The 19,820-nt window shown below is 43.0% G+C and overlaps 1 protein-coding gene across 1 annotated transcript in view; it reads left to right on the top strand.

Moving 5' to 3' along the window:
• Window positions 1–19,820, top strand: part of LOC129817105 (nesprin-2-like) — a 207,966-nt gene that overhangs the window by 113,232 nt on the left and 74,914 nt on the right. The window contains exons 67-78 of the mRNA XM_055872054.1: window positions 615–2,405; window positions 2,514–2,597; window positions 2,738–3,007; window positions 3,437–3,631; window positions 4,360–4,461; window positions 4,622–4,792; window positions 5,068–5,241; window positions 5,348–5,479; window positions 7,339–7,535; window positions 13,677–13,809; window positions 14,193–14,375; window positions 18,967–19,119. Of these exons, the coding sequence (XP_055728029.1) occupies window positions 615–2,405; window positions 2,514–2,597; window positions 2,738–3,007; window positions 3,437–3,631; window positions 4,360–4,461; window positions 4,622–4,792; window positions 5,068–5,241; window positions 5,348–5,479; window positions 7,339–7,535; window positions 13,677–13,809; window positions 14,193–14,375; window positions 18,967–19,119 (3,585 nt within the window). The remainder of the gene's footprint in view (window positions 1–614; window positions 2,406–2,513; window positions 2,598–2,737; window positions 3,008–3,436; window positions 3,632–4,359; window positions 4,462–4,621; window positions 4,793–5,067; window positions 5,242–5,347; window positions 5,480–7,338; window positions 7,536–13,676; window positions 13,810–14,192; window positions 14,376–18,966; window positions 19,120–19,820) is intronic.

Genomic DNA, 19,820 nt, shown 5'->3' with positions numbered 1-19,820 from the left:
AGTTTTAATAATGCCCCTCATGACATTGTCGCGTAGACTTTTTAATGATGGGACGGCCAGGCTGATATTATGAAGGGGAAAGTCGTGAAAAGATATATAATAATTTCAACCTTCGTGAATAATTTTGTATAAATGGCTACAACTTTAGATTGGGTACTGCGAACAAGTTTACTAATAATTTGAACATGATGTGGTTCTTAAGACATTAGCATATCGATCATGAATAAAGGCAGAAGTAATAAGTGATAGTTTATGACTTCATAGTATGTAAATTGCTCACTGACATAAACATATGTCGTTTTTTATACATTTTATAATTATGGTTTAGAAATAATTTACAGATCATTAACAAATTCATTATCCATGATGTATTAATGAGCATTGTTAAACAGTGTTAACCGTTTACAAATACCTTATATACTAGTGGTAAATGAAGTCGTAATAATGATTTACAAGTGTTCAGCAAATCATTAATACATGCCTTAATAATGATCTATTAATGGATTATAAATCTAAAGTGTTACCAGATCATTGAGTAAAGAAGTAGTTGCATGTCAGATTCCATACCATTCTATTGGGGTTGGGTTTGATTCATTCCAATCCTCTTTGTTCAGGAGTTGGACACCCCAGAGTCTTGTGAAGACCCAGAAGACAGTAATTCTGGTTTAATATCTGAGAAGATCCAACCAACACCTGAAAAAACAGACCGAGCACCTGCAGACACCCTGTCATTACCAGCTCAGTGGAGACCCATCTCCAAGACCACTATATCAGAAAACAAGCCGACAGAATCAGTCAGTAAGGACATTAACAAGGAGACTTTGTCAGTAACCGAGAAGTCTGAATTAGTAACCAAGGCAACTGTCTCATTACCTGAAACTAGTTCAGTGACCATGGAGACTAGACCAGCATCTGTAAAAAGTGTCTTGGCAACCAAAGAAACTGGAGAAGTACCTGTTAAGATTGGATCAGTAACCAAAGAGATACAATCAGTACCTGAGACTACTTCTGTAACAAAGATGACTGGGCCAGTAACCAAGATGACTGGGTCAGTAACCAAAGAGATACAATCAGTACCTGAGACTACTTCTGTAACAAAGATGACTGGGCCAGTAACCAAGATGACTGGGCCAGTAACCAAAGAGATACAATCAGTACCTGAGACTACTTCTGTAACAAAGATGGCTGGGCTAGTAACCAAGATGACTGGGCCAGTAACCAAAGAGATACAATCAGTACCTGAGACTACTTCTGTAACAAAGATGACTGGGCTAGTAACCAAGATGACTGGGCCAGTAACCAAAGAGATACAATCAGTACCTGAGACTACTTCTGTAACAAAGATGACTGGGCCAGTAACCAAGATGACTGGGCCAGTAACCAAAGAGATACAATCAGTACCTGAGACTACTTCTGTAACAAAGATGACTGGGTCAGTAACCAAAGAGATACAATCAGTACCTGAGACTACTTCTGTAACAAAGATGGCTGGGCTAGTAACCAATATGACTGGGTCAGTAACCAAAGAGATACAATCAGTACCTGAGACTACTTCTGTAACAAAGATGACTGGGCTAGTAACCAAGATGACTGGGTCAGTAACCAAAGAGATACAATCAGTACCTGAGACTACTTCTGTAACAAAGATGACTGGGCCAGTAACCAAGATGACTGGGCCAGTAACCAAAGAGATACAATCAGTACCTGATACTACTTCTGTAACAAAGATGACTGGGCCAGTAACCAAGATGACTGGGTCAGTAACCAAAGAGATACAATCAGTACCTGAGACTACTTCTGTAACAAAGATGACTGGGCCAGTAACCAAGATGACTGGGCCAGTAACCAAAGAGATACAATCAGTACCTGATACTACTTCTGTAACAAAGATGACTGGGCTAGTAACCAAGATGACTGGGCCAGTAACCAAGATGACTGGGCCAGTAACCAAAGAGATACAATCAGTACCTGAGACTACTTCTGTAACAAAGATGACTGGGCCAGTAACCAAGATGACTGGGCCAGTAACCAAAGAGATACAATCAGTACCTGAGACTACTTCTGTAACAAAGATGACTGGGCTAGTAACCAAGATGACTGGGTCAGTAACCAAAGAGATACAATCAGTACCTGAGACTACTTCTGTAACAAAGAGGACTGGGCCAGTAACCAAGATGACTGGGTCAGTAACCAAAGAGATACAATCAGTACCTGAGACTACTTCTGTAACAAAGATGACTGGGCTAGTAACCAAGATGACTGGGTCAGTAACCAAAGAGATACAATCAGTACCTGAGACTACTTCTGTAACAAAGATGACTGGGCCAGTAACCAAGATGACTGGGTCAGTAACCAAGGAAATTGGGACAGTTGCCAATACACCCAGCGACCCCCAGGAAGACCTGGTAAGAGTACCACACCCGTGAACCACGCATGTACACACGTACACACGTACACACGTACGCACGTACACACAATTACCTGCCCGAACGTTTTACTTTTATTTTTCATAGGACGGGAGATGGGACCTCCTTCACACTCGGCTGTCTGAGAAACTCAACACCTTGAGGAATATTCAGGAGGAGGACCTACATGCGGTCAGTTCACACTGTCACACCTCCCTGATTCAAGTACTCAGCAGACCTGGGTCAAAATTTAGCAGAGGTACAGGATTTTAACGGCGGCTGTCTTCAAGCCATTATATTGTGTTGATGGTGCTCTCAATGTGGTTATGTAGGCTACAGGGTCAAGGGCAGAGGGGACCGGCGGTGGCTTTGGTGGTCTGAGAGAGATAGAGGTGTGTGCTGCAAGCCTTAGACAACTCAGACACAGAGCAAGTGGCCTTTCCTCTGCCAATTCAAAGGAAGGTGGCTATCCCATGTTGGGTAGAGAGCTCTACACAGCTCTGTGTGGAGCGGAGCATTCTCTGGAAACACTCACTGGCCTGTTGCTCAGTCCCTCTATTACCACCGTGGAGGACAGTCAACTAAGACTGCTACAGATGGAGGTACAGTACCTACAAACTGCTGATTTACATTTACAGATCTCTGGAAATAGGTAGCATATATTGCACACTGGCGGTGACATTTTCATTGTGCAAAAGAGCACCGATCTGTGATTGAACTTTTTTTCAACAATGTGAGAAATAATGAGGTGATTATTCATATTATTATGTTGATGTATAAATAGTTTCCACCTAATAACACACATTGTTGAACAAGTAAACTTTGCCAGATAAAAACAAAAAAAAATGGTGCCAGGTTTAATCTGTGCTGTTTTGCACCATGGAAATGTCACACTGGGGTTTTTTAATCACTCAGTATCAAATTAGCTAAACTGCAATAACAATAATATTTTCTGATGACAAAATCATGTGTGTGTGTGTGTGTGTGTGTGTGTGTGTGTGTGTGTGTGTGTGCGTGTGTGCGCCTCACAGTGCCTCTCGGTGGAGCTGCCGGCCTTTAGTGACGAGATTAACCATTTAAGGTCAGGCATCAACCCAGACCAGTTGTCTGAAGCACCAGAGACCACAGCCCAGTGTGTGACCTGTCTTCAGGGTTGTTTTCAAACAGCCCAGTCAGCACTCACCTCCTCACTGAGCCGGCTACACACAGAACTGGGCCACAATCAGGTCAGGCTCCACACAAACCACCTCACAAACCACCTCACAGCAACTTCACAATAACATCACAACCAACCCACAACCACTTTGCAATCACCTAAGGTTTGGGATACGGTTCGAACAGAAAATACTTGAGAGTTAAGTATAGGAATTCATTCTGAGTGTTAAAGGTCTGGATTAAAACAGAACAATTAAAAATGAGTGCCTAGCATGAATTCCTGAACCTGAACCTTGAGCCGTAGTTCATGGTTAAGCCCTTCTTCAATCCCCATCCACAACACCATAGCAAGCCATGAGACTGCTAGATAGTAATATGCACTTGTGTTGCCCCTTGTGGACAGTATTAAAATTGCATGCATACATCCTGGACAAATGTCTAATACCGCAGTGGAACTGGTGTGACCTGACTGCCCTACAAGCACATTATTATCCATACTTACAGGAGCAATTAGGATTAAGTGCTTTGCTCAAGGGCACGTTGAAAGATTTTTCAGCTAGTCGGCTCAGGGATTCAAACCAGCTGCCTTTCAGTTACTGGCCCAACGCTCTTAACTGCTGGTTTACCTGCCGCCCAGCACTTCATAATCACCTCACAGACCAGCCCACAACCAACTTACAACCATTAGCTAGAACAGATATCCTTGTGTTCTTTACGATATGCAACGGGCTCTCGTGCCTTACTGCTTAACCAGGACTTGTCAATGTCTGTCTCTTTTCACACTGTGCGCTGCATGCAGGCAGGGACGGAGCAACAGGAGAGCCACGTGTGCGTTTATGATGATTTTGAATGTGGACAGAGTGACCCATTCACACACATCAAGGATGTCCCCATGCTGGAGGTACAACATTTAGTGTGTTAATCATAGGGCTAGTGAATGTTTGTGTGTGTTTGTGTGTCTGTGTGTGTGTGTGTGTCCCTTTGTCAGTATATTCCCACGTAATCCCGTCTTTTACTCTAGATGTCTACTGTAGGTCAGTAACGATGGTGTGTCTCTGCAGTATGTCGTTGGTCGGTGTCCCGAGGATGCAGTGGAGCTACAGCGGGTGTCCCAGGCCCTGCTGCAGGGGTTGGCCAGTCTGGTGGAGCTAGGCAGAGAGCGTCTGGCAGACAGTCAGGACCACCCACCGCACAGCCGCACCCAGCTGCAGACTCTGCTCAGCAGGCACAAGGTAAGCATATGCTGAGGAAAAGAGAGTGTTATGTCAAGTCATTTTATGCACATTCGACTTGGCATGGGAGCTGATGGAAAGGAAGAACAACTGTAGAGGACAGTGTCTTCCCACTCGGAAAGCAGTTGAATCCAAGTTTAAATGAACGTTTGGGATCATCTCCATGTAAACCTCTGACCAATTGCCATATGATTTTGTCAATTTAGCAACTGGGTTTCAATTGATTATTTTGTGTCTGTCTGTGTGTGTGTGTGTGTTTGGCGATGGCTGAACAGAAGTTGTACCAGGTTATGGAGTCCCAGCTGGCGTTGGTGCAGCAGCTGTTCCACTGTAAGCCACAGGGGGGGCTGGTTGGTCAGGAGGATGAACAGGTCCGGCTGGAGCAACAGGTCAACACTCTGCAGCAACAGGCTCTGGAGCAGGGAGCCACCATGCACAGAAGGCTGCAGGTACACGCACACACATGAATGACCCACATAATTAAACACATACACTCTCTTATAAACAGACACACACACATACACACATACACACTGTGTATGCATGTGTGTGTAGGTCTGGACACAGTGGGAGGAGGGCTGTGTTCAGCTGGACCGGCTGCTGGAGAAGCTTGAAGCCCTCGTCCCCTGCGAGGGTCCCGTGGAGGAAGAAGAGGGGCTGCTACAGGAAAGACTGGACACCTGTCAGGTATCCAAACCTCCCTTTCCTCCTCTTCTCTCTACTACTCTTCCTTCTTTCCTTATCTTGCTCTCTTTGTGTCTGTCTCTCTTCTCTCTTTGTGTATGTCTCTCTGCTCCCTTTGTGTCTGTCTCTCTGCTCCCTTTGTGTCTGTCTCTCTGCTATCTTTGTGTCTGTCTCTCTGCTCTCTTTGCCTGTCTCTCTGTTCCCTTTGTGTCTGGCTCTCTGCTCTCTTTGTCTGTCTCTCTGCTCTCTTTGCCTGTCTCTCTGTTCCCTTTGTGTCTGTCTCTCTGCTATCTTTGTGTCTGTCTCTCTGCTCTCTTTGCCTGTCTCTCTGCTCCCTTTGTGTCTGACTCTCTGCATGCTCTTTTCTCTTCTTTTTCTCATTGCATTGACCATCTCAGTCTTCCTTGCCGTCCCTATCACCTCCTCATCCCTCTCTCGTTCACTGTCCCATATATCCTTCTGTCCACCCCCTTTCTTCTCCTCACATACCCAATTGAGCAACATTTGCCCACTAAGAATTAGTTTGCACTACGTAACCAGTGTATCCCTTATTCTTAATTTGTATCACTGGAAGATACTGTATATCATGAGCATAAGTCATAAGCAACAGGTGTCTTATGTCCACATGAGCGATGCATCCTTCGCGTACTGGGATGAAACCACCTGTTGTCTAATTCCAGTAACCAACAACAATGTAGGACGTGCCACAGGCTGACTCCCAAATGGCACCATATTCCCCTCTTAAGACTCTTGTCAAAAGCAGTCCACTATGTAGGGAATAGGGGGCCAATCGGGACACAGCCATACAGAGAGAGCTGGATGTGAACCAAGCCCTTCAGTAAATGAGGGATTCATGGGCACCTGGCACAAGAAAGATGGAGAGAAAGAGAGATGGAAAGACAGAAGGAGAGAGAGAGGTGGACAGAGAGTAATGGGTGAAAAAAAGGAGAGTTATTTGTTGTGGCATCGCTTCATTCCAAAATCAAATTACTTGGAGGAATACGGATGGCCATTATCGGAGAGTAGAACGCAGTGTTCCATTTCGGATTCCCTCCCCATAACTAGCTGACTTCCCCCCTCCCTTTTACAATTACAGAATCCTATTTCTCATCTCTCGGACGGACCGACTTGAGTGGAATGTGTGTGTGTGCACATGTGTGTGCACGTGTGTGTGGAGGGGTAGACTACACATGCTTCTTTTCATCAAATCTCCTTAATAGATTTATGCCTTCCCCTATCTGGCCATAATAACTGAATGAGATGCTGTTTACGATCAAAATGGCCCCCTATTTCTTATATAGTGCACTACTTTTAAACAAGCCCATAGGGCTCAAGTCAAAAGTAGTGTACTATGTAGGGAATAGGAGGCCATTTGGGACTCATAGGCACTGGTGTGGGGGTGGGCATGGGTTCAGGTGAGGATTCGGGTGGTGATGATTCCATTCTCACTCTCTATGCAATTCTTTCGCTCCTTTCGCCTTGTTCCTTATCACACTTCTTTTCACATTTCTCTCCCCATTATCCCTCTCATTATTTCTCTATTTCTGTAACCCTTGCAAACATCCCGTTCCTCCTCTCACTTTCATCCTCTGTTCCTGTCTTCCCCTCCTCTCCCCTTTCCATCCCCTCCTCTCCCTTTTCCATCCCCGCCTCATTCCCTTTTCCTCTCCCCACATCCCACAATAATTATTTGATCCCTACATTTCTTTTCATGCCCTTTCTTCTGGCCCTACCTCTTCTTTCTTCTCTCTTATTCTAAACACATTCCCTTCTCAATTTTTATTATTTCACATATTCACCCTATCCCACCCCTATTTCACCCCCTTCTCTTTCTCTCTCCTTCCCCTTTCTCCCCCCATTAGCACGTGCTGGCCCTGTTGGAGGAGTGCAGGCCTGCCCTGGGCTCGGTCCTGGACCAGGGGAAGGCTCTGCAGGCCTGGGGATGCAGTACCGTGGTCGGCGGCACAGGAGGAGTCCTGGAGCTGCGCTGGCGGGCTGTCCGCAGCAAGGCAGAGCAGGAGAGCCAACGCAGCCGTGACATAAGGGACAACTGGACCAGGTGGGCACACACAGACAGGGTTTTCAGGAAATGGACAGGGACATACACACACAACATAGCTGTGGGAACACGTGCAGTGCCTTCAGAAAGTATTCACACCCCTTGACTTTTTCCAAATGTTGTTGTGTTACAGCCTGAATTAAAAATGGATCAAATTGAGATTTTGTGTCACTAGCCTACACACAATATCCCATAATGTCAAAGTTAAATTGTTTTTAGAAATGTTTACAAATTAATAAAAAAATGAAAAGCTGAAAAGTCTTCAGTTAAAGTGTACTTAACAATTATAAGTTGCATGGACTCTGTGTGCAATAATAGTGTTTACCATTACTTTAAATGACTACCCCATCTCTGTACCCAACACATACAGTCATAGCCAAAAGTTTTGAGAATGACACAAATATTAATTTTCAAAACGTTTACTGCTTCATTGTCTTTAGATATAAGGCTTTTATTGACAATTACATGAAGTTGATGCAGAGTCAATATTTGCAGTGTTGACCCTTCTTTTTCAAGACCTCTGCAATCCGCCCCGGCATGCTGTCAAATAACTTCTGGGCCACATGACTGATGGCAGCCCATTCTTGTATAATCAATGCTTGGAGTTTGTCAGAATTTGTGTGTTTTTGTTTGTCCACCTGCCTCTTGAGGATTGACCACAAGTTCTCAATGGGATTAAGGTCTGGGGAGTTTCCTGGCCATGGACCCAAAATATTGATGTTTTGTTCCCCGAGCCACTTAGTTATCACTTTTGCCTTCTAGCAAGGTGCTCCATCATGCTGGAAAAGGCATTGTTCGTCACCAAACTGTTCCTGGATGGTTGGGAGAAGTTGCTCTCGGAGGATGTGTTGGTACCATTCTTTATTCATGGCTGTGCTCGCAGGCAAAATTGTGAGTGAGCCCAGTCCCTTGGCTGAGAAGCAACCCCATACATGAATGGTCTCAGGATGCTTTACTGTTGGCATGACACAGGACTGATGGTAGCGCTCACCTTGTCTTCTCCGGACAAGCTTTTTTCCGGATGCCCCAAACAATCGGAAAGGGGATTCATCAGAGAAAATGACTTTACCCCATTCCTCAGCAGTCCAATCCCTGTACCTTTTGCAGAATATCAGTGGCTTCTTTGCTGCCCTTCTTGACACGAGGCCATCCTCCAAAAGTCTTCGCCTCACTGTGCGTGCAGATTCACTCACACCTGCCTGCTGCCATTCCTGAGCAAGCTCTGTACTGGTGGTGCCCCGATCCCGCAGCTGAATCAACTTTAGGAGACGGTCCTGGCGTTTGTTGGACCTTCTTGGGCACCCTGAAGCCTTCTTCACAACAATTGAACCGCTGTCATTGAAGTTCTTGATGTTCCGATAAAGGGTTGATTTAGGTGCAATCTTACTGGCAGCAATATCCTTGCCTGTGAAGCTCTTTTTGTGCAAAGCAATGATGACGGCACATGTTTCCTTGCAGTTAATCATGATTGACAGAGCAATGATTCCAAGCACCACCTTCCCTTTGAAGCTTCCAGTCTGTTATTTGAACTCAATCAGCATGACAGAGTGATCTCCAGCCTTATCCTCGTCAACACTCACACCTGTGTTAACTAGAGAATCACTGACATGATGTCAGCTGGTCCTTTTGTGGCAGGGCTGAAATGCAGTGGAAATGTTTTTTGGGGATTCAGTTCATTTGCATGGCAAAGAGGGACTTTGCAATTCATCTGATCACTCTTCATAACATTCTGGAGTATATGCAAATTGCCATCATACAAACTGAGGCAGCAGACTTTGTGAAAATTAATATTTGTGTCATTCTCAAAACTTTTGGCCACGACTGTACACTTATCTGTAAGGTCCTTCAGTCGAGCATTGAATTTCAAGCACATATTCAACCACAAAGACCAGGGAGTTTATCCTATGGTTCGCAAAGAATTGGTAGATGGGTAAAAAAAAGCAGACATTGAATATCACTTTGAGCATGGTACAGTTATTAATTACACATTGAGAGGTGTATCAATATACTCACTCACTACAAAGATACAGGCGTCCTTCCTAAATCAGTTGCCAGAGAGGAAGGAAACCGCTCAGGGATTTCACAATGAAGCCAATGGTGAGTTGAATGGCTGTGATAGGACAAAAATTGAAGATGGATTCTCAACATTGTAGATACTCCACAATATTAACCTAAATGACAGAGAGTAAAGAAGGAAACCTGTACAGAAGAAAAATATTCCATAACATGCAGCCTGATGCAGTTTTTAAGAAATGGAATAGAGCTAAGCCTTGGTAAAATCCTAGAGGAAAAACTGGTTCAGTCTGCTTTCCAAAAGACACTGGGAGACAAATTCACCTGTCAGTAGGACAATAACCAATGCCAAATATACAGTGCAGTTTATTACAAAGGAGACATTGAATGTTACTGAGTGGCCCGTGTGGCTCAGTTGGTAGAGCATGGCGCTTGCAACGCCAGGGTTGTGGGTTCAATTCCCACGGGGGGACCAGGATGAATATGTATGAACTTTCCAATTTGTAAGTCGCTCTGGATAAGAGCGTCTGCTAAATGACTTAAATGTAAATGCCTAGTTACAGTTTTGATTTAAATAATCCTGAAAATCTATGGCAAGACTTGAGAATGACTGTTTAGCAATGATCAACAACCAACTTGACAGATTTTTTTAAAGCTTCATGGGAAAATATTGTACAATCCAGGTGTATTTAGAATATTTATTAGGTTCCCCATTTAGCTGTTGCAAAAGCAGCAACTACTCTTCCTGGGGTCCACACAAAACATGAAACATAATACAGAACATCAATAGACAAGAACAGCTCAAGGACAGACCTACATACATTTTTAAAAAGGCACACATAGCCTAGATATCAATGCATACACACAAACTATCTAGGTCAAATAGGGGAGAGGCATTGTGCCGTGAGGTGTTACTTTATCTGGTTTTTCAAAACAGGTTTATTTGAGCAATATGAGATGGAAGGAAGTTCCATGCAATAAGAGCCCTATATACTGTAATACTGTACGCTTTCTTGAATTTGTTTTGGATTTGGGGACTGTGAAAAGACACCTGGTGACATGTCGGGTGGGATAAGTGTGTGTGTCAGAGCTGTGTGTAAGTTGACTATGCAAACAATTTGGGATTTTCAACAAATTAATGTTTCTTATGTAAAGAAGAAGTGATGCAGTCAGTCTCTCCTAAACTCTTAGCCAAGAGAGATTGGCATGCATAGTATTTATATCAGCCCTCTGATTACAATTAAGAGCAAAACGTGCCGCTCTGTTCTGGGCCAGCTGCAGCTTAACTAGGCTTTTCCTTGCAGCACTGGACCACACGACTGGACAATAATCAAGATTAGACAAAACTAGAGCCTGCAGAACTTGTTTTTTGGAGTGTGGTGTCAAAAAAGCAGAGTATCTCTTTATTACGACCAAACCTCTCCCCATCTTTACAACCATTGAATCTATATGTTTTGACCATGACAGTTTACAATATAAGGTAACGCCAAGTAATTTAGTCTCAACTTGTTCAACAGCCACACCATTCATTACCAGATTCAGCTGAAGTCTAGAACTTAAGGAATGAATTGTACCAAATACAATGCTCTAAGTTTTAGAGATGGTTAGGACCAGTTTATTACTTGCCACCCATTCCAAAACAGACTGCAACCCTTTAAGTGTTTCAGTGACTTCATTAGCTGTGGTTGCTTATGCGTATATGGTTGAATCATCAGCATACATGGACACACATGCTTTGTTTAATGCCAGTGGCAGGTCATTGATAAAAATAGAAACGAGTAGAGGGCCTAGAGAGCTGCCCTGCGGTACACCACACTTTACATGTTTGACATTAGAGAAGCTTCCATTAAATAAAACCCTTTGAGTTCTATTAGATAGATGGCTCTGAATCGACAATATGGAAGAGGTTGAAAAGCCATAACACATATGTTTTTTCAACAACAGGTTATGGTAAATAATATCAAAGGCTGCACTGAAATCTAACAGTACAGCTCCCACAGTCTTATTATACATTTCTTTCAACCAGTCATCAGTCATTTGTGTCAGTGGAGTGCATGTTGAGTGCCCTTCTCTGTAAGCATGCTAAAAGTCTGTTGTTAATTTGTTTACAGAGAAATAGCATTGTATTTGGCCAAACATAATTTTTTGCAACAGTTTTCTAAGAGCTGGCAGCAAGCTTATAGGTCTGCTGTTAGAACCAGTAAAGGCCGCTTTACCACTCTTGGGTAGCATAATTACTTTGGCTTCCCTCCAGAACTGAGGGAAGAATATAGAGTCAGCTACCATCCTCAGTAGCTTTCCATCTATGTTGTCAATTCCAGGAGGTTTGTCATTATTGATCGATAACAACAATAACTCTCCCACACTAACTTAACAAAATTCAAACTTGCAATGCTTTTCTTTCATTATTAGTTTTTTTTATGCATGAATACATTTGCTCACTGTTCGTTGTTGGCATTTCTTGCCTAAGTTTGCCCACTTTGCCAATGAAATAATAATTAAAATAATTGGCAACATAAAATGGTTTTGTGATAAATAAGCCATCTGATTCGATGAAAGATGGAGTTGAATTTGTCTTTCTGCCTATAATTTCATTTAAAGTACTCAAGTGTTTTTTTCCATCATTCTTTATATCATTGACCTTGGCTTCATAATACAGTTTCTTCTTTTTTGTTGTTGAGTTTAGTCACATAATTTCTCTATTTGCAGTAAGTCAGCCAGTCAGATGTGCAGCCAGACTTATTAGCCACTCCTTTTGCCCCATCTCTTTCAACCATACAGTTTTTCAATTCCTCATCAATCCATGGAGCCTCAACAATTCTAACAGTCAGTTTCTTAACAGGTTGCATGTTTATCAATAATTGGAAGAAGCAATTTCATAAATGCATTGATGCTCCTCATTAATCACATCAGACCAACAAATATTTTTAACATCATCCACATAAGAGTCAGAGCAAAATATTTTGTATGATCTCTTATACACTATTTTAGGACCAGCTGTTGGAACTTTGGCTTTCCTGGATTTTGACGCTATATTGTGATCATATATTGTGATCACCGCATCCAATGGGTACGGATACAGCTTTAGAGCACAGTTCTACATTATTAGTAGAAATGTGATCGATACATGTGGATGGTCTTGTTCCTGTAGTGGTAGTAAACACCCTCGTATGTTGATTCATAACCTGAACTAGATTCCAGGCACTGATTACAGTAAGAAGCTTCCTCTTGAGCGGACAGCTTGAAGAAAACCAATCAATGTTCAGGTCCCCAAGAAAGTAGACCTCTGTTTACATCACATAGACTATCATGCATTTCACACATATTATTTAGATACTGACTGTTAGCACTTGGTGGCCTATAGCAACACCCCAAAATAAAAGGCTTTAGATGTGCCATGTGAACCTGCAACCACAACACTTCAATAACACTTGACATAAGATCTTTTCCAAGCATTACAGGGATATGGCTCTGAATATATACAGCAACACCTCCCCCATAAGCATTTCTGTATCTTCTATAGATGTTATATACTTGTATTGCTACTGCTGTATCATCAAATTAATTATCTAAGTGAGTCTCAGAAATGGCTAATATATGAATGTTATCTGATGTTAGCAAGTTATTGATTTCATGAACCTTATTTTGAAGGCTACATATATTAATATGGGCTATTTTCAGCCCTTTTCTGGGTAGCTTATCAGAGATGGACATAATATGGAAAAGAGCAAACAAAGCAAGATAAAAAAATATACATTCAGCAGTCCATTAACCAATTGGGGTGGGTGTGTGATGCGGTGTGCAAAGCTCTTGTAGACTTCCCCAGAAAGACGCACAGCTGTAAGTGCTGCCAACGGTGATTCTAACATGTATTGACTCGGGGTTGAATACTTATCTAATGAAGATATATTAGTGATTTATTTTCCATTAATTAAAACAAAAAGAGTATTTTGTGTAGATATTTGACAAAAAAATGACAATTATATCCATTTTAATCCCACTTTGTAACACAAGAAAATGGGGGGAAAGTCAAGGGTGTGTGATTACTTTCTGAAGGCACTATAAATGTGGACTGCTCTGCATAAGGACACATGGAACCCTGTTTGAACCCTGTTTTCCCTCTTGTAGGTTCCACAACGACTCTGTGTCGCTCACTGGATGGATGGGCAGTGCTAAAGAACGCCTGAAGACATGGAGAAGTCTGCCCGACGCCACACCTCAAAACGAGGACCACACTCGTACTTACCTCATCCAACTACTGGTAAAATTGTTAGGGAAAAAACTTCAGATGACACGATTTGGAGCTCAATGTAGTAAATAATCGGAATTCATGTTACATGACTGACAGTGTCATCCAGACCCTACCGGAAATGTACATGTAAGAAAAATGTATGGATACACAGAATAACAACTTTTATTGTAAAACACATTTAATTGTAGCAGTCCACCTGTCTTTTGTTTCACAAACACCTGAAAGCTAGTTTGGAGTTAATTTCTGGTTCCTAAATACATTACAAATGTGTTGGAAACATCAAGTCAGTTCACATGCCATGGAAAATGTTTGAATTGCAAACTGAATGTGTGAATTTTGTTTGAAATTTCCGGTATGGGAGCTGTTCGATTTGACGTTTGGTTCTTTGACAGGAGTTTTCAGTGGAGCTGGAAACCAGGTCCGCTGAAAAGGCCTCTGCGCTCAGGGCGGGCACATTGCTACTGCAGCTGAAGGAGGCTGATGCACCGGGGCTGCGCAGACAGCTAGCGCAGCTGGAGCAAACTTGGACCGAAGTCACGTCTGCACTTCCCATAGCCCAGGAGAGACTGCACCAGGTGGGGATATGATTGGTTGGTTGATTGTTTGGTTGTGCTCTTGATGAGCATCTGAGTAGAAGAATCAGGTGTCTTGTAGTAGAACCAGGCTGTAGTGTAGTAGAACCAGGCTGTAGTATAACCAGGCTGTCATTCAAAACATGTAACTCAGGACTCATTTTCTTGCTGGCCAATGCCTCTCCTAGGCATTGGTGCAGCATGATCCGTGCGCGCATGATCCGTGTGCACATGAACACAGGATTTCCAATCCAGATTGTGCTCTGAGAAAAAGCTTTCAATAACGGGAAACACATCCTCACCTGTAGTTCTCCCCATTAGCTTCTTGCAGAACAGAATGTGCTCATTAATTTAAGAAATGCCAATGTATCGCACAAACGCAGTAACCTGGGCTTCCTCACTGACATCAGTCGATTAGTCCAACTGCTGAGAAACATGACCCACCCAAGCCGCGCTGCTTCTTAACACCCGCTCGCTTAACCTGGAAGCCAGCCGCACCAATGTGTCGGAGGAGACACTGTTCAACTGACGACCGAAATCAGCTTTCTGGCGCCCGGCCTGCCACAAGTAGTCGCTAGAACACGATGAGCCAAGGAAAGCCCCCCGGCCAAATCCTCCCCTAACCTGGACGAAGCTGGGCCAATTGCGCACCACCCTATGGGACTCCCGGTCACGGACGGCTGTGACAGCCTGGGATCGAACCCCAGGCTCTAGTGCCTCCTCAACACTGCGATTGTCAAGGCCGATGCTGGAAGAAGACCAAGGACAGCGTGGTGAGCGTACATTTTCTTTTTTATTTAAAATGTCGCCAACAAAACAACAAACGAAAGAAACAACCGTGAAGCTTACAGGGCATTAGTGCCACAAACAAAGTTAACTACCCACAATGAAAGGAGGGAAAAAGGGCTACCTAAGTATGATTCCCAATCAGAGACAACGATAGACAGCTGTCCCTGATTGAGAACCATAACCGGCCAAAACATAGAAATAAAGAAACATAGAAAACAAAACATAGAATGCCCACCCCAAATCACACCCTGACCAAACCAACTAGAGGCATAAAAAGGCTCTCTAAGGTCAGGGCGTGAAAGCGATGCAGTGCCTTAGACTGCTGTGCCACTCGGGAGGCCCAAGATAACTTAAGCATATTTTGGGGGGTCATATTTTCCCAATATTTGTTTTTCTTCACAATTAAAAAAAATATATTCCCACATACCCCATGGGGACTGCCGACATACCCGTACCCCTGGTTGGGAAACAATGCTATACGTAACCAGCGCGGAAAGGAAAGAGCTGGAAGACCAAGCGTGATGGAAAAGAGAGGAGTGAAAAGGAAAGAAGAGCAAGCCTCGCTGACCAAAGAGAAGAGGCGAAGACTGGTTTTTAATTTGGCCCCTCGTCTATCACCATTGAATCCGAGCAGGTTCTCAGAACTTTCAACAAACGGCCGACCGTTGTGCCAAACTGAACAGTGAGGGTGCATCCAAAATGGGACCCTATTCCCTATTTAGTGCACTACTTTTGAGCTATATAAGGAATATGGTGTCATTTGGGATTCACCCTGTGAACTCTTTCATGTACAATATGACCTGTTGTGGGTTCACTGACTTGATGAAGATAGGGGAGAGGAGGAGATGAAAGAAGAAGCTTATCTTCAGACAACGGGGGTTGCACGTCATTGGCTCCCACAGTGCATGCATCACCGGAGCATCAAAACCCATTACCTATACTCACACACACACACACACACACAGACACAGACACAGACACAGACACAGACACAGACACAGACACAGACACAGACACAGACACAGACACAGACACAGACACAGACACAGACACAGACACAGACACACAGACACACAGACAGACAGACACACAGACACACAGACAGACAGACACACAGACACACAGACAGACACACAGACACACAGACAGACACACAGACACACACAGACACACACACACACAGACACACACACAGACACACACACAGACACACACACACACACACACACACACACACACACACACACACACACACACACACACACACACACACACACACAGAACATGCACAAAGGCATACGCAGTCACGCACACACACAGACATGCACACACACTGGCATTGCACCCTCTCCTCCCCTTGCAGCTGTGGTCTCAGTGAAGGCCAGTTCACAGCGCTGCATATAACGACTCTCTTTCTTTCTTTTTAACTCTCCTTTTTTTCCCCCTGTGTTTTGTCAAGTGAAGGATATAAGTCAGCTACTGGGAAACTCCTCGATAAGAGCAGAAGGGGATAGTTCATTCATGTTTTCCACTTATTTTGTCTGTGGTCGAATTCACAGCCTTAGGATATTCTAAAACAGCATACAAATATGGTATATTTACACTGGTATGCCTTTCTAAAGCCATGCTCTACATTATATTGTTGACTATATAGTGCATTCATAAAGTATTCATACCCTTTGACTTATACCACATTTTGCTGTGTTACAGACTGAATTCAAAATGGATCAAATAGATTTTTTTCTCACTCATCTACATACCACATAATGACAGTGAAAATGAAATACAGAAATATTGAATTTACATAAGTATTCACACCCATGAGTCAATACATGTTAGAATTACCTTTGGCAGCAATTACAGTCTTTCTGGGCAAGTCTCTAAGAGCTTTGCACACGTGGATTGTACAATATTTGCACCAAATAATTCTTCAAGCTCTGTCAAGTTTGTTGTTGATCATTGCTAGACAGCCATTTGTTAAGTCTTGCCAAAGATGTTCAAGCTGATTTAAGTAAAAACTGTAACTAGGCCACTCAGGAACATTCAATGTCGTCTTCGTAAGCAACTCCAGTGTATATTTGGCCTTGTGTTTTAGGTTATTGTCGTGCTGAAAGGTAAATTTGTCTCCCAGTGTCTGTTGGAAAGCAGACTGAACCAGGTTTTCCTCTAGGATTTTGCCTGTGCTTAGCTCTATTCCATTTATTATTATCATAATAATTATTATTTTTAAACTCCCTAGTCCTTACCAATGACAAGCATACCCATGACATGATGCAGCCACCACTATGCTTAATTTGTTGTGTTGGATTTTAACATAATTTTAACATAATGCTTTGTATTCAGGACATTAAGTTAATTTCTTTGCCACATTTTTTTCAGTTTTACTTTAGTACCTTATTGCAAACAGGATGCATGTTTTGGAATATGTCTTACTCTGTACAGGCTTCCTTTTTTTCCACTCACTGTCGTTTATGTTCAATCAATCAATCAATCAAGTTTATTTTATATAACCCTTCGTACATCAGCTAATATCTCGAAGTGCTGTACAGAAACCCAGCCAAAAAACCTAAACAGCAAGCAATGCAGGTGTAGAAGCACGGTGACTAGGAAAAACTCCCTAGAAAGGCCAAAACCTAGGAAGAAACCTAGAGAGGAACCAGGCTATGAGGGGTGACCAGTCCTCTTCTGGCTGTGCCGGGTGGAGATTATAACAGAACTATGCCAAGATGTTCAAAATGTTCATAAGTGACAAGCATGGTCAAATAATAATCATGAATAATTTTCAGTTGGCTTTTCATAGCCGATCATAAAGAGTTGAAAACAGCAGGTCTGGGACAGGTAGGGGTTCCGTAACCGCAGGCAGAACAGTTGAAACTGGAATAGCTGCAAGGCCAGGTGGACTGGGGACAGCAAGGAGTCATCATGCCCGGTAGTCCTGACGTATGGTCCTAGGGCTCAGGTCCTCCGAGAGAGAGAAAGAAAGAGAGAAGGAGAAAATTAGAGAGAGCCAAGATTTTCAAAATGTTCATGAATGACAAGCATGGTCAAATAATAATCAGGAATAAATGTCAGTTGGCTTTTCATAGCCGATCATTAAGAGCTGAAAACAGCAGGTCTGGGACAGGTAGGGGTTCCGTAACCGCAGGCAGAACAGTTGAAACTGGAATAGCAGCAAGGCCAGGCGGACTGGGGACAGCAAGGAGTCATCATGCCCGGTAGTCCTGACGTATGATCCTAGGGCTCAGGTCCTCCGAGAGAGAGAAAGAAAGAGAGAAGGAGAGAATTAGAATGTTCATAAATGACAAGCATGGTCAAATAATAATCAGGAATAAAAGTCAGTTGGCTTTTCATAGCCGATCATTAAGAGTTGAAAGCAGCAGGTCTGGGACAGGTAGGGGTTCCATAACCGCAGGCAGAGCAGTTGAAACTGGGACAGCAGCAAGGCCAGGTGGACTGGGGACAGCAAGGAGTCATCATGCCCGGTTTGCCATGATGTATGGTCCTAGGGCTCAGGTTCTCAGAGAGAGAGAAAGAAAGAGAGAACGAGAGAATTAGAGAGAGCATACTTAAATTCACACAGGACACTGGATAAGACAGGAGAAGTACTCCAGGTATAACCAACTGACCCTAGCCCCCCGACACATAAACTACTGCAGCATAAACACTGGAGGCTGAGTTTATGTTAGTATTATGTATATACAGTATATGCCATTTATATACACAAATACACTATGGAGTTCCTTCACTTATATCCACTTTTGAATACTGGAGTTTTGATGTCCCTTTCCTGTCCTGTGTTCCTCAGCTCCTGCTGGAGAAGTGGCCACCATGCCAGGTATTGTCAGGCCTGGAGGCGTGGGTGAAGGACACAGAAGCCAGGCTGGAGGATCAGGGACAGGCCACCATCAAGGCCTGCCATGACGCAGATCAGCTCAGACACATAATCCAATACTACCAGGTACATTAACACACACCCACGAACACACACACACACACACACACACACACACACACACACACACACACACACACACACACACACACACACACACACACACACACACACAGAAATGTATTGAGAAACACAGGACTAGTTCCACATTATTATATATATTTTTTACATGATTGTCATTGCACAATAGAGTAATATGGATAAATAAATGCCGTTATTTACAAAGTTATCATAGTAAACATGCCTACCATGGTAAACTATAGTACGTACTATAGTATACTATGGTAAAATGTCTTATGGGACAGTCTATTGCAATGTAGTACACAATTATATAGTAAGTGCATTTACTGTTTTTCTCAATCGCATACAAGCATTTTTTAGCGAACAATGTTGTTGAACAATGTTGTCGATTTTTCAGAGAGTCCACAAGACACAGAACTCTGTGGCCTTGTGCAAAACAGTAAATGTTTTTTCAATATGTAGTTCCCTTCTTAAAACATAAATACATTTATCAAAACTATTATACCATTAAAATTCCAAATACATTAATCAAAGAACACGACTGCCTGCAAAAAGAAACTTTACTTATCTCTTGAGTCTAAGCAGACCAAACATAAAGTTAGTCTGTGTTTAAAAAATCCCAGTAGATCGATATATTTTCTTTGCAGTCACTAAATCAGTGTTCCCCAATTGGAGGCCCTCTTGGG

The sequence above is a fragment of the Salvelinus fontinalis genome, chromosome 20 (genome assembly GCF_029448725.1).
Source record: "Salvelinus fontinalis isolate EN_2023a chromosome 20, ASM2944872v1, whole genome shotgun sequence".
Classification (NCBI taxonomy): Eukaryota; Metazoa; Chordata; class Actinopteri; order Salmoniformes; family Salmonidae; genus Salvelinus; species Salvelinus fontinalis.
The sequence above is the reverse complement of the archived record's forward strand: the minus strand, read 5'-3'. Positions and strand labels throughout refer to the sequence as shown.